Here is a 15813-nt window from a genome sequence, read left to right as displayed (position 1 = left end):
ATTCTTAAATACTATCCTATATGCCTTAACTGGTTTGGCTCAGTGGATAGAGCGTCAGCCTGCAGACTGGAGGGTCCCGGGTTCGATTCCGGTCAAGGACATGTGCCTTGGTTGCGGGCACATCCCTAGTAGGGGGTGTGCAGGGGGTGGCTGATCGGTGTTTCTCTCTCATCATGTTTCTAACTCTCTATCCCTCTCCCTTCTTCTCTGTAAAAAATCAATAAAATATTTTTTAAAAAATACTATCCTATCTAATAAAAGAGAAACATGGTAATTAGCCGTACATCTGCTACCCTTCCCATTGGCTAATCAGGGCAATATGCAAATTAACTGCCAGCCAAGATGGCGGCCGGCAGCCAGGCAGCTTTAAGTTAACATGAGACTCACTTGGTTCAGTGACGGAGGACTCCAACGTTCCCCGCCTGCCGCTGCCAGCCTCTGAGCTTGCAGTTTGAAACATTGTTTCAAATATAGAAGCTAAACAAAACCCCAGAAACCTGCTTTCAGCCAGCCGGGATCTCAGAGCTGGAGTTGATACAGTGTTTCAATTATAGAACCCAAAGAAACAAGATACCTGCTTTCAGCAGCAGAGGCCTCAGAGCTGGAGCCAGAGCTAAAGCTGGCCCAGAATTAAAAAAAAAAAAAAAAAAGCAGTTGGGAGCTTCAGTCACCTGCCAGCCTGAAAACAGCCATCAGCCCCTCACCCAGACTGGCCAGGCACCCCAGTGGGGGACCCCCCACCCTGATCCAGGACACCCTTCAGGGCAAACCAGCTGATCCCCACCCGGGATCAGTGGAGCGGCGAGGCCTCCCGGCACCAGGATCAGTGTGACAGGGGGCAGCGCCCAAACCCCCTGATAGCCCTGCGGCTCTGTGTGACGGGGGCAGGGCCACAACCTCCCTATCTGCCCTGCTCTGTTTGGAACAGGGGAAGGCGCCCCAACCCCCTGATCAGCCCTACTCTGTGCCTGATAGGGGGGAGCTCCCCAACCCCCTGATCGCCCTGCGGCTCTGTGTGTGATAGGGTGCAGCACCCCAAACCCCTCACCCCATGGGCCCTGCTCTGTGTGTGACAGGGTAGAGCCATAACCTCCCCATCGACCCTGCCCGGAGTGTGACAGTGGCGGTGCCTCAACCCCCTGATTGGCCCTGCTCTGTGGGTGATAGAGGGCGGTGCCCCAACCCCCAAATTGGCTCTACCCTGAGCATGACTGAGGGTGGCCCTGCTCTGTGTGTGACAGGGGGCGGTGCCCCAACCCCCAAATTGGCTCTACCCTGAGCATGACTGAGGGTGGCATCGCAACCTCCCAATCTGCCCTGCTCTGTGCATGATGGAGCAGCGCCCCAACTCCCCAATCAGCCCTGCTCTGATCCCAACCAGGGGCTGCACCCTGGAATTGGGCCTGCCCTCTGCCACCCGGGAGCAGGCCTAAGCCAGCAGGTTGTTATCTCCCGAGGGGTCCCAGACTGCGAGAAGGCACAGGCCGGGCTGAGGGACCCCCCCTAACCCCCCGAGTGCACAATTTTTGTACACCAGGCCTCTAGTCCTATATAATAAAAGCGTAATACACAAATTGTCCCCTCAACCGGGAGTTTGAATGGGAGTTCGATCACTCGCTATGATGTGCTCTGGCCCCCAGATGGCGACCAGTGGCAGCAGCAGGGGGCAGGACTGCTGCCTGGCTCTCAGGCTCTGAGGGAGCTGGGCGAGGCCCGATGACTCAGGCAGAGAGGGCGTGCAGCGGCTCGGGAGCCCAGGTGCTGCCCAGAGCCCATAGGTAAACTGGAACCCTGCCCTTCCACGCCAGACACTCATGCTTCGATTGCTGGCCAGGCCTAGGGACCACACCCATGCATGAATTTTATGCACCAGGCCTCTAGTTTTTAAAATAATAGGAGATATAGATAGGGGAAATTTGTAAACAATTATCACCTATGCTCAGAGGCAATCATGTTAACATTTAGGCTGTAGTCACATTACATAGAAGGTAAAATTGTTCTTCACATAAAAACATGAATGCCTTTCTATGTTAACAAATATATACAAGGTAACTTTACTGGATACTGAAATCCACTGTATGGATGTGCTGTTGTTGGATATTAAGGTCCTTTCCAAGTTTTTACAATTGTTAGCCTTTTATGTTCATATGTGAACTTAGCATATGCATATGAATCAAAAGAGTACATATCAAGCTTCAGCTGTTTTCTAAATCATTGATTAATATAATAAGACATTTCTATATGAAAGTTCCCTCATTAGAAACTTGAGACTGACAATCCTCAGAGGACTATTGTGAGAATAAAATGTATAATATTCATAAAAAGGTTTTGATAGATCAAAAAAAATTTCAAAATCCTAATTTCTTTGGCTGACTGTATGTTTTATTATTAACAGGTTTGAAACCTCAAAAAGGTTTTTGGACCCAGTGGAAACTGAAAGACCTGACCACAACAACTATACATGGTACCAAGAAGGCACCTGGCAAAATCATATACGAGAGAATTATAAGGAGTCAGGAACGCATAATGAATAGTAAGTAAATTTATCCTCAATTGAAGCATGAAATTACCAAGATGAAGTGTGCTAAGTTATTTATTTGTCAGAATTTTCTGATGATTTATACTTTGGTGAGGATCTTCAAATAACATTTGATTTGTACACTGGTGTTATAGTAGTTTGAAGATTGCTTAACATTTTAGTTTTTCATTATAAAAGTTACATATGCTTAAGTCCTTTCCTCATTTTGCCCATATTATATGTTTATATTAATTTTTAGGAACTTTTCAGGTACACAAGAAATATTCTTACTTTTTAGCTATATTGCTAACTGGTTAATAATGTATTTTGCTAATAGATAAGTTTAAAAATTTTTCCAGTAAATTTAAATAATGTTTTCCTTAGAATTTCAGTTTTGTGACATGTTTGTCAGGACTTACCTAATATTATGAAAATATCTATCTCAGTGTTCTCAACCTTCCTAGTGCCATGACCCTTTAATACAGTACCTCATGTTGTGGTGACCCCCAACCATAAAATTATTTTCATTGCTACTTCATAACTGTAATTTTGCTACTGTTATGAATCATAATGTAAATATCTGATATGCAGGGTGTATTGTTACAAATTGAACATAATTAAAGCATAGTGCTTAATCACAAAAACGATATGTAATTATATATGTGTTTACCGATGGTCTTAGGCGACCCCTGTGAAAGGGTCGTTCAACCCCCAAAGGGGTCGCGACCCACAGGTTGAGAACCGCTGATCTATCTTCTCTTTCTAGTACTTTTTATTTCCATGTTTTATTTAACATTTTATTCCATCTGGAATTTATTTTGTTACAAGGAAGGTAGTTGTATTCTAGTATTTTTTTTTCTAATTGCTCATTTATTAAATAGTTCACTTACAGGCTACATGAAATATCAATTCACTTGGATATATTTGTGTATTCTCTTCTGTTCCTTGAGCTACATGCCAAATTCCTGCACCAAACTTCTCAGTTAATCTTGATTAATAAGCACTGTAAGACAAGGTTATTTCTCTCATGTTTATACCATTCTCTAATACAAAGCATTGGCCTGGTGCTCAGGCCTCATTTCTGACTCATTAAATCAGAATCTGCCTCAGGATTTTTTTAAGCTACCCAGGATGATTTCAACATGCAGGCAAAGTTAAAACCACTAATGTCAAGGGAAATAACTTTTTAATCTTGATACAGGACAGAGGACAGAGGGACTAACCTACTCAACCTACTCTTCCTATTCCGAAAACTATTCTTCAGTTAATTTCTGTTTCTAAAATTAATGAATTATTGCTCTTGGGATTTGTGCTGTCATTTTCCCCACTCCTATCCTCATATATATCATCCTATCTGATTTCTATCTTTTAGTAGTTAACATGAAATTTCTTGCTTGCTGTTGCCACGAGTTTTTCCAGAACTTCATACATAGTTGTTGTTTTGAATGGAGAGGTACTTTACCATCTTGACCTAATCTTGCATATCTGTGTTTACTCCCAGTCTCATAGGTGAATAACAACTTGGCTGAACATAAAATTAAGGGGTTTGAGGGAACTCTTTATTCTGTTAAAATTTTAACTTACAGAAGGTGATAAGAATAGAATAAGGAACTTCTATACTGGTATATCCCTGATCCATCAACTGCTTAAATTTTACCCTATTTATTTTATCATTCTTTCTCTTATTTTTTCATATAGCATTGAAAGCTATAAATTTCTCTAAACACTGTTTTAGCAACATTGTATAATTTAGATGTGTTGTATTTTCATTATCATTTAATTTAAAATATATTCTAATTTTCAGTATAAATTCTATTTTCACCCTTGGGTTATTTGGAGATGTATTGCTTAATTTCCAAATATTTGGGGATTTTCTAGATATCTTATAGTTACTTAATTCTAATTTAAACTATACTCTATATGATTATTCTTGCTTTATGGTACAGTGCATGGCCTATCTGGATGATTTGATGTGCACTTGAGAAGAATGTACATTTTCTAGTAGTTTTATAAATCTTAATTAGATCAAGGTATTTGATAGTATTATTCAGATCTTCTGTATCAAGAGTTAGCAATTATATCCTGTGAACTGAATCTGGCCTATACCCTGTTTCATGTCCTGTGAGCTAAGAATGACTTTTACATTTTTTAAGAGTTGTAAAAGGAAGAAGAATATACCACACAGACCACATGTGGTCCACAAAGACTAAAATATTGACTATCTGTCCCATAATAGAAAAAGTTTGCTAACTCTGGTTCTATCTCCTTACTGATGTTTTAATTACTTATTCTATTAATTAGTGACAAAGGATATTAAAATCTCCAACTCTAATTTGGAAGTATTTATTTCTCCACTTGATTCTTTTGATTTTTGCTTTATCTTTAAGTTATTGGGCACATACTCATTGTTATAATGCTTACCTTTAATCATTTTGAAATTTTCTGTCACATCTACGATAATTCTTCTTGTCTTGAATTCTAGTCTATATATATATATATTCTATATATAGAATATATATATATATATTCTAGTCTATATTTATATATATATAAAGGTAGTGACCATGACGACCGAAACAACTGGTCGACCGAACAGCAGGCTGCGTGGGGCGACCAGGCCAGCAGGGCAGCTGTGAGGGGCTACCAGGCCAGCAGGGTGGACAGTTGGGGGCAACCAGGCCGGCAGGGGGGCAGTAAGGGGCAACCAGACCCATGGGGGGGGGCAGTTAGGGGCAACCAAGCCAGCAGGGGGAGCAGTTAGGGGCAACCAGGCCAGCAGGGGGGGACAGTGGTGACCAGGCCGGCAGGCAGGTGAGCGGTTAGGAGCCAGCAGTCCAGGATTGTGAGAGGTATGTCCAACTGCCGGTTTAGACTCTAAACCGGCAGTCGGACATCCCCTGAGGGGTCCCAGTTTGGAGAGGGTGCAGGCTGGACTGAGGGACCCCCCCCCCCCATGCCATCATAGTTTAATATAATAGAGCCAACTCAGCTTTCTTATGCTTATGGTTTGTATGGTGTATCTTTTCCTATCATTTTACTTACAACCTATTTTTGGTTTTGTGTCTAAAGTGCATTTCTTGTAGAGAGCCTTTAGTTGTGTGTTTTTTTTATTTAGTCTGACAATGTCTTCTTTTTAATTAGAGTGCTTACTTTATTTACAATCACTATAAGTGTAGATTTATTTTTACCATGTTCCTTTTTTTTTTTCATTTTTACCTCTCCTGATTTCTCTGTTCTTCCATTTCCCCTTTACTATCTTCTTTCAGTTAATTAAATATTTTTGGTATTACACTTTATTTCCTCTATTACTTATTTGCCTGTATCTCTTTGTAAGTTTTGAGGTTGCCTTAATGATTACAAAATGCATCCTTAAATTATCACAATACTACTTAAAGTTAATATTGTCCAACTTCACTAGAAATATAGGAACTATATGTGGAGTAGAGTGAAAAATGGAAAACATGGGACAATTGAAGGGCTCCCTCATTTGTTTCTCTTTTCTTTGGGATTACTTTCCTATGTTTCCTGTTGTCCAACACATGAAAACCATTGTTTCATTTATTTTCTCTAAATTTTCAGTTGTTTAAGAAAGTAAATCGGTGCCTGTTACTTCATCTTAGTTAGAAGTAGAAGTGATTATAATGTATTTTTAAAATATCAAGAGAAGGTTTAAAAATAGCCTTCTATATTTATTCACATATTTATCATTTCTGGTTCTTCATTCCTTGATATAAATTTGAATTACCATCTGTTATCATTTCCCTTCAGCCTGAAAAATGGCCTTTTGACAGTTTTCATAGTTTAGTTCTGCTAGCAATGAATTTTCTCAAGTTTATGTATCTAAAAATAATGTTCATTTTGCCTTACTTTTGAAGGATATTTTTGTTGGATATAAAATTATGAGCACTTTTCTTTTGCCTTTCAGAAAGATATTGTTCTGTTGTGTTCTATTTTGTATTATTTTAAGTGAGAAGCCAGACACTATTCTTGTCATTTTCACTATGTCTTAGATCAGAAGCATTTTCTATAAAGGACCAAATAGTAAATATTTTAAATTATGTTGGATACACTTGGTCTCTGTCACCTAATATTTTTTTAAAAAAAAAAAAACTCTTTAAGAATGTATTTAATAAAAACACTCTTAGGTTGGAAGCTACATGGAAAATAGGTCATGAGCTGGATTGGACCTGCAGGCTGTAGTTTGTTGATTCCTAGTAGATGTAATGTGCTTTCTTCCCCCTAACTACTGTTAAGATTTTTCTCTTTATTCTTGGTGTTTAGCAAGTTGTCCATGATGGGCTGATGCACTTTTTTGTGTGTTCATCCTCCTTGGGGTTTCTTAAACTTGTAGTTTGATGTTTTTAACCAAATTTGGGAATTTTTTTGCCATTATTTTTTCAAATTCTGTTCTATTTCTCCCTGGGACTCCAATTTACATGTACTGTGTTGCTTAATACTGTACACAGCTCACTGGGATTTTGTTTTGTTTGTTTTTTCAACCTTTTTTTCCTCTGTGTTCTTTAGAAAACACAATTTCTACTTATTTCATTTTAAGTTCACTCATTTTTTTCCACCCATGGTTTACATTCTACTCTTAAACCCAATAAATGAATGTTTTACTTCATATATTATACTTTTCAGTTAAGAATTTTCATTTGGTCTTTTTTTATAGTTATCATTTTTATTCTGAGGTTCTCTTCAAGACCGTATTTTCCTTTAATCCCTCGAACATATTTACAATAGCTGCTTTAAAATTATTTTCTGATAATTCCAATATTTGGATAACATTGAGATGGATTTTATTGCCTATTTTTTCTTAACTATAAGTCACAATTTCTTGTTCCTTTTCATGTCTAATCATTTCTTATGTATTCTGAGAATTTTGAATGATACTTTGAGGAGACTCTGGGTTTTGTTACATTCCACTGAACAATAGTAATTTTTGTTCAAGCAGGCAATTTCTTCAGCTGGACTCAAAGTCCAGAGACTATGTCTTCTGCGGTGGTAAGCCACTGAAATCTCAGCACTTTAGTTATCCAGCTATTCCTTTTCACCTTTCCACCCTATTGCTCTCCCTCTACCCAATGCATGAGTAATTCAGACAACAGCCAGAAGTTTGAATAGAGCTTATAACATGCAGATTTGGTACTTGCCTTCTGCAACCCTTTTCTTTCTGTGATTTCTAAAAGTTCCTCATTTTTCAATCCTTTGGCAGTCTTAAGTGAATAATATTTCTACTTGACTCCTCAAACCAGGAATACTCCTACCTTCTGTTTGCATTCCATCTACTTACATGCCACATAGACTAGGGAGTTCTGTCAGTCGAAATGCTGTAGCTGCATGAACACAAATTGTATTTATCACAGGTTCCTTTCCTCCTCAAAGGTTCGACTCCCTTCCAGTTTATGGTGGCTTTTGGCATTTTCTTGTATATTCAAATTATTTTCTTTAATATTTTCAAAATTTTATAACTTTTACCTATTGGAAAGTCAGGCTGATGTACATTAAATATTTTATTTAAACATTGAGCTCATTTTCCAATTTAAGTTCTCAAATCACATTTTCCCACGAAACCAGAGATGTTACTTCATTATCTTTTATTATTTAGTCTGGTAAAAAAAAAAAAAAAGTCTAATTTTTGGAATTTTATTTTTTACTTTTGCTTTTTTTTTTTTTTTTTTTTTTTTTTTTTTTTGGTTTAGATGTTTCCAGGAATTTTTTTTTTAATAAAAAGACAATCAGTAACATTTTTATTTTGGATTGGACACTTGTTCAGTATTTCACAGATCCTCAAGTTTTGAGGTAGGTTAAATATTAGCATTGTATTTTACAACTTAAAACTCAGGCAGACGTTACATCACTTATAGCAAATCACAGCAGGAGTCCTATCATGGTCAAGAATAACACGGTCTCTCTGTTATTTCAAATTAATCTCTGATGCATAGATTTAATGGTGATAGCTTGCACATACTCATTTTAAAAGACCAGATGTTACAGAAATTCTACTTTGGGTTATTTTGTAATTCCTTCTTTTTCCTTTTAAAACATGGAATGCTTCACAAATTTGCGTGTTATCCTTGCACAGGGACCATGCTAATCTCTGTATTATTCCAATTTTAGTGTATGTGCGCCGAAGCAAGCACTATTTTGTAATACTTAAATCCATCCTACAATAATTATACATATTGTGGAATACCCTACTTGTTCCCATTTCTTAAAATTGCAAAATTAACACATTACTAATTTTGTTCTTTTCTGGTTTTGGGGGTGGTAGAGCAGAAAGATAACCAAGGAGCTTTCCTCAGAGCATTAGGCTGTCTTTAAGTGCAGGCGCTATATTTATGGCACCATATGTGATGATTTAGGGTAATAGGAAAGCAAGTATACAAATGGAGCCAAGACCAGAAAAGATGCCTGGATCTAGGATTTTTAATTGGACTTTAAAATTGCAAAATGTCACCAAAACATATCTCAATATTAAGAACAATTTCTCTAAGTTTTTGCCAGTGCCAAAATGTAGTTAGAATTCCTGGATATCCCTAAGCTTCATTGTTGCAGAATTTACCAGGCAACTGGAAAATGCACAACGAGTACTCAGAGATTCAGGAAAAACCCTTTATTTGCAGATGTACTAGTACGGTGACTCAGGGGAGGCAGTTTTCCAAAGCCTGTGTGATGAGTATGGAGGAAGCCTTCCTTTTGTATCAGGCTTGTGGACTTTTTCATGGGCTTTGCGGTCCCTCTGTGGGTTGGGATGGGGGAAGTGAGATTACACCCAAAGGTCTGGCCTGGCTGGCACCAGCACTGACAAACCCCTCCGGGAGTTGTGTATGGTTCATGGTTTATGGCCTCTGGAAAATGGGAGTGTTCAGGAAACAGGTTCTGTAAGGCAGCTTACATTAGTAGATTTCCCTTCAGCACAGGCCTAGTAAATGTCTTAGCTAAATATTTCAAGTGAGACAGAAACTTACATGACCAGACTGAAGATAGAGAAAAGTATCACCGTTTTAGATATTTAAGAAACAAGTGTTTTCTTTTCCTACCAGTGGAAGGTATCTCAGATGTTGAGGAAAAAAAATCTTTAGAAAAAGGCTTCTTATCCTGTTTTCACATGGTATACTATGATAGACTAAATGTCTTCTGTTGCAGCATAAAAACTGAATATATTTAGAAATCAATTAAATAAATAAATAAAAAGCCATTAACAAGCTATTCGTACACTAAATGTTACATAAACCAAGAAGAGTTTTCTATTAAGGAGTGAAAACTGAGATGGCTAGATGCAAAACATCAAGTCCCTAGGAAAGACCACAGTTTTCTATATCACATTTTAGCCCTGTCAGCGGCTTACCATTCTACCAGGTGCTCCTGGACTTTAGAGGCAAAAGTGACCATGAGTGAAGGGATTCTCATTAGATTCCCAACATTTCAACGCAGCTTTTGCTTTCCAAGTAAGTTTCTGCCAGTGGGATGGAGATCTGTCAAGACCTCCTCTTATGTACTTTCCCATCATATGGTAAAGTATATTTATTATTAAAAACCTTGAAAATTTGGTCCCATTTCATAGGTTTCAGATATATATCAATTTTTATGTTTATCTTCTGGTGCTGATACATATTTTTCTATTTATTTTTTACAGTTTTTTAACTCAGAGCTAGGAGATTAAAGTGGCTATGTTTATCTTGCTACCTTACACAGGGGTCTTCTTTTAGGTTTGTTTTTATTACAGTGGAACATTGGTTCTTGACCTGATTTGTTCTAGAAGACTATTCAAGAAGTGATTTGTTTGAAAACCAAGTCATTTTTTCCCCATTAGAAATAATTTAAATTGAATTAATGCATTCCAAACCCCAATGATTTCCTGTTTTAACCTTTCTATTTATATACAGTGCATGTCTAATGTACTGTTTAATCTATAAGCAAACACTTCTTTTCTTAAATTTATCGAACCACAGCCTATAAGCCTTAAATAAATTACTTTCAGCAATGTTCCAGGGGTGTCTTTTAGGAAGTCAGGATGCAGCACCTTCCCTTTTGCACATATCACTGCTTCAGAAATGCTAACTGCTTTTCATTTATCCAAATCAAAAATAGTTTCTCTACCTCTTCAATTGCCTGTGATCATTGTTTCTTTCACATCCTTACCAGCATTAGCACTCATGATGGCCTATTTATGTTTAAGAGTGTGTTAATTGTCCATTTTGTCAGCAAAAAAAACCCACAAAAATATTCACAGCATAATTTCCTGAGATGTTTACAACGCAGTAAACTGACTGACATTCTCTCCTTTGTTTGTGGCCTGAGAGAGACACTTTTTGTCATGCTGATGGATCAACATGAAAGGGTTGTCAAACCCAGAACCTAAGCTTGTTCAACAACCAAGACATTTTTTTCCTGTGAACAACTTGGTCAAGAACCAAATTGTTCAAGATGAGAGACATTTGAGAACTGAGATTTGACTATGTTATATTTTATTCAAACCTGCAGGATAGTATAGAGCAGTGGTTCTCAACCTTCTGGCCCTTTAAATACAGTTCCTCATGTTGTGACCAACCATAAGATTATTTTCGTTGCTACTTCATAACTTTATAATGTTGCTACTGTTATGAATCATAATGTAAATATCTGATATGCAGGATGATCTTAGGCAACCCCTGTGAAAGGGTCGTTCAACCGCCAAAGGGGTCACGACCCAGAGGTTGAGAACTGCTGGTATAGAGAATATTTCTCACATGTAACAACTGTTTGCATTTTGCCACACTTCCTTGTCAGGCCTTTTATTTACAGCTCTTTTGTCCCATCCCTAAGTTAGTCCCCCCATTCCCAGAGGTAATGACTATATTGAAGTTTGTGGGCATTCTTTTTTTCTATACCATATAATATTGTTTTTAAGTTTTTTACATAAATAACATATGAAATTGTTTTACATTTTAATATTCACCTATAATCAATATTCAATAATTTAAAATAATCATATGTAATCTAAAATGAAGAATTTTTCTAGGTGGTACACTAATATGCTTGAAATAAATTTAATACTGTACTTATAAAGATCATTTTTATTTGAAAAACATAGGAATTATATTTGCTTCTAATACATTTGATTTTTATATTAATGGAAAAATTTTATAAAATGTATCATATTTTATTTACACAAATATTTTAAAAATATTTTCTATTTGATTCAAAAACATGACTAGATTTTTCTTTTTTTTTCCTTTCTTTTTTTTTTTTTTTTTTTTTTGATGAGGTCACCTAAGTCTGGAGGGCAGGTTAGAGGTTTAATGAGTATTTCTTTTCATATGCTGCTCATAATTAAATTTTAATAATTTAGGTTTAACTTGGAGAAATCTTCAGTTTAAAGCATACTCTTGATAAAATGTGTTAACTTAATAAAACCTCATTGGTAACATTCCTATGTGGCAGGTCAGTTTATTGTCATTTATAAAATGAAACAACTGAAGCATAATATAATTTAGTATCTTGTCTAAGTTCACATAACTGGTAAGTGTTGGATATGAATTCAAAGCCAGCAAATTCTGTCCTTAGAGTCTGAACTCTGAACCACTTCTCATACTGCTTGCCTCTAAGTCATTTAATTTTATAGGCTTGTAAGTATTTAAGGCTTAAATTTTTCAACATAGGATGAGTTGCAACTTATGAGAATTACCATAGCCTCAGTCCTTCACTCATGACTAATGTGAGTTTTCAGATCCTTTCCTGGGATCAAATTTTAATAGGTGAGACCGAAGGAGGAAGGATGTTAGTGGAAGTGCCAAAAAGGGAGAAGACTGGGGGTGAAGGGTGGGGGAACTCACTGGTTTCCTAATTTTATATATGGAGTCCTCTAGTGAGCAATGTTTAGAGAATTGAAAAAACCTACACTCTGAGTCTAAAGTGGTCCAGAGGCACAGTGACAGCAAAAGGGTTGGAATTTCTAAACCTCTTAAAGAAACTAAGCCTCATTGGGGAAGCACAGGTCTGCTACACACCACCTTTTTTGGTAGGGAAACTAAAAGGGCAGTTACACCATTTCAAAAAGGCAAGGATTACTTACTGAGGTTTTTGCTGTAAACTTCTGCTTAAATTATTTGTGACTCCTGGGAACTCTGTTTAAGGTAGAAGTTCATTCAAACCTATGTGTTCATTTGAGCTTTGGGCCTCTTATGTTTCTCTAGAGCCCTAGCCTACTCTTAAAGCTACCTTCGGACTTTTATATTAGTAGTCAGTGATTGCCTCTCCTCCACATAGTGATTCAGAGATCCAGGCTATTCCCTTCTGGGGTCAGCATCCTACAGAACCCCATAGTTATTAAAAGCAATCTGCATCAGGAGAATAAAAGAGGGATGGGTGTGTATACTTTTAAAAGTCTTGGCTCAGAAGTTACCCACATCTCTTAAAATCGCATACCATTAGTGAGACTAAGCCTTAGCCATACCTAGATGTGAGGAGGGCTGGCAAATAAACCCTGTGGCTCTGAAGCTGCTACATAGTGACAACTCTACACCATGGGAGGGGGAGCACACATTTTGGAGGACTGAGTGTCTGCAGACACGCAGTTAAAGAAGAATGCAGTGATCTTTACGAATGAAGTGCTTTTGCTACGGCCAGTAATAACATCTGAGCTGTCAAACAGAAATTTTGGAGAATTTGCATCCACTACTATGACCTTGACAGATTTTCAATACTTAAAGACTTCCCTGATAAGTCAGTGGTGATATTAACAAATATGAATTTTTGATATTGTATAAAGTGTGTCAAAATTTAGATCTGCATAACTCCTTGGACCAATAATTTCCAAATGACCAATGCCTTATATTAAAAATAATTATACATAGATTTTAAAAAGTGTTACAGCTTAATGAACTTTAATGTAATAGAGTACACAAAGCACACCGATGTGGTTTTAAATTCCACAATGCTACCCACCTTTAAGAAACTACAACTTCTCAAGTTCTTGGGTAGCATAAAGAATATTCATAATTGCCCTAACCGGTTTGGCTCAGTGGATAGAGCGTCAGCCTGCAGACTGAAGGGTCCCAGGTTCGATTCCAGTCAAGGGGATGTACCTGGGTTGCGGGCACATCCCTGGCAGGGAGTGTGCAGGAGGCAGCTGATTGATGATGTTTCTCTCTCATTGATGTTTCTAACTCTCTATCCCTCTCCCTTCCTCTCTGTAAAAAATCAATAAAACATATTTTTAAAAAGGAATATTCATAATTATATGAAAAAGTTATTAAAATATTTCTTTTTCCAACTATTTATCTGTATTATACTGGATTTTTGTTATATACTTCAAAATATAAAAATACTTTAAAAATCATATCATAATAGAAGTAGATATTAGAATGTGGCTGTTTCTACTCTCAGATGTTAGAATTTTTTTAATGGGAAACTAAGTTATTCCTCTGAAAATTTCTTCTTGAACGTAGTTCTTTTTTAAAAAAGATGCTATTTATGTGAACATGAAATGGATTTATTACTGTTCTTTTTAATGAACTAATAAACACTTAAGAAATACTAATAGATACAAAAACCAAATGAGCAAACATTCTTTAGTGTCTTCAGCTGTTCTTAAGATATTCAGTCCTTGAGGTTGAAAAGTTTGGGGACCACTAGCCTATAGGAAATTGCTGTGACTGGGCTTGGCCCCTGGCATCTGAGCACTCCCATATCCAGGTTAACAGTTTTACAGTTTCTTTGTGGCTTATCCCCAAGCTGGACTAAATCATCATTGTGGAGGATGCCCCACATGTTAAGACTCAGATAAATTTACTCAGGATATAAATATATTTTGATTTGGAGACTTTTCTACAGATTCTAATATTTCCTTGGGTCTGATATATTTAACTTGCACATAAAAGACTTGAATGTCCTTGAATGTGTCATAAAACCCTTTATAGCCTTATTTTTCCACCTGAAAAAAAAGGTAATTAGAATAAATTATTTCTATATTCCCTTTCCAACATTTTGTTTACTCTATACCAGTGATGGCGAACCTATGACACGCGTGTCAGAGGTGACACGCAAACTCATCTTTTTGGTTGAGTTGTCTTTGTTAAATGGCATTTAAATATATAAAATAATATCAAAAATATAAGTCTTTGTTTTACTATGGTTGCAAAGATCAAAAAATTTCTATATGTGACACGGCACCAGAGTTAAGTTAGGGTTTTTCAAAATGCTGACACGCCGAGCTCAAAAGGTTCGCCATCACTGCTCTGTACCTTATATCCATAGGTGCTGATAATCTTCCAAAGTGATTATTGACTATTGAAATGGAATTAGTAATAGAAACTAGTGGCTTACATTGATTATTTTAGCATTTTTACCTCTCCACAGTTTTCTCCTTCTCTCTGCCTTTGTGTGTATCAATACCTTAATTTGGGTGCTGTAGGAATGCCAAGGCAGGTCAAGAGCAAAACAGGGTAAAACTTAGGCATTTACATGCATGTGTGCATCTATGGCTTTCAAGGAATAAAATCACTTGTGCTCCATGTATCCTGATGTCTCAGAACTGCCGCTTCTAATCCAAAACATATTTAAAACATTGTTTTTTCTTCTTGACATCTGAGGTGCTTACTGTCATGTGGGTTAACTTTTCTACAGAATTTTAAACTAAGAGAATTTTCTTTTTTTGTTTTCAATGAAGTAAATAGACAGCTGATAGTTAAAATTTTCCTTCCAAACAAAGAGGCATACCTCCACTTTCAGGAGAGGGATGTAAGCAGTTATAGAATCCGGTATCTGGAATGACACAGGATTTACAAGCCAGCTCCCCTTAACCAGTGAATTGTTAGATTACTTACAAGACTAAAGTTTTAATGTTCATTCTTCTTATAATGGTACAATACCATATAACCTTTTAAACTAAGATGAGGATCATTTTTAAAAAATTTTTTATACCTGTCCCCTAATTTTTAAACCCAATTTTCCCTCTTTATCTAGACTTTAAGGTTAAAAAATTAACTCCATGATTTTTAATGAACTATAGTTTAAACTGAAAGCAAATTAAAAAATCTTTACACTCAGTTAACATGTAGCTTTTAAGTACCTTATGTGCAAATTACTTCACATGGTACTGTGGGGAGATGAAAATAAAAAAGAAAGGTAGTAATTACTCATACGCAGTACACGTTGCTATTCAGCAAATGATGTGTTCTAAAAATACTTAAAGTATCAGCCAGATGGATGAGCTAGTTAAACTTTAATTTGCACCTCTGTCATTTTTCAGAGACTCTTCACTCTTCACTGTCACCAATGCTTAGAGACATTTAAAAAACAACCCTTAAAAC

The 15813-nt window shown here is 36.8% G+C and overlaps 1 protein-coding gene and 1 non-coding gene across 2 annotated transcripts in view; one reads left to right on the top strand and one right to left on the bottom strand.

Annotated features, from left to right (window-relative positions):
- The window catches only part of FAM227B (family with sequence similarity 227 member B), a 204195-nt gene that overhangs the window by 51812 nt on the left and 136570 nt on the right, over positions 1 to 15813 (top strand). The window contains exon 11 of the mRNA XM_036301039.1: positions 2396 to 2533. Within this exon, the coding sequence (XP_036156932.1) occupies positions 2396 to 2533 (138 nt within the window). The remainder of the gene's footprint in view (positions 1 to 2395; positions 2534 to 15813) is intronic.
- LOC118661313 lies at positions 8559 to 8661 on the bottom strand. Its single transcript, XR_004969279.1, has one exon. It is a non-coding gene; the product is annotated as a U6 spliceosomal RNA (small nuclear RNA).

This window comes from Myotis myotis, unplaced genomic scaffold (assembly GCF_014108235.1).
Source record: "Myotis myotis isolate mMyoMyo1 unplaced genomic scaffold, mMyoMyo1.p scaffold_m19_p_1, whole genome shotgun sequence".
Classification (NCBI taxonomy): domain Eukaryota; kingdom Metazoa; phylum Chordata; class Mammalia; order Chiroptera; family Vespertilionidae; genus Myotis; species Myotis myotis.
Note: the sequence above shows the minus strand (reverse complement) of the source record. Positions and strands in the feature narration are given on the sequence as shown.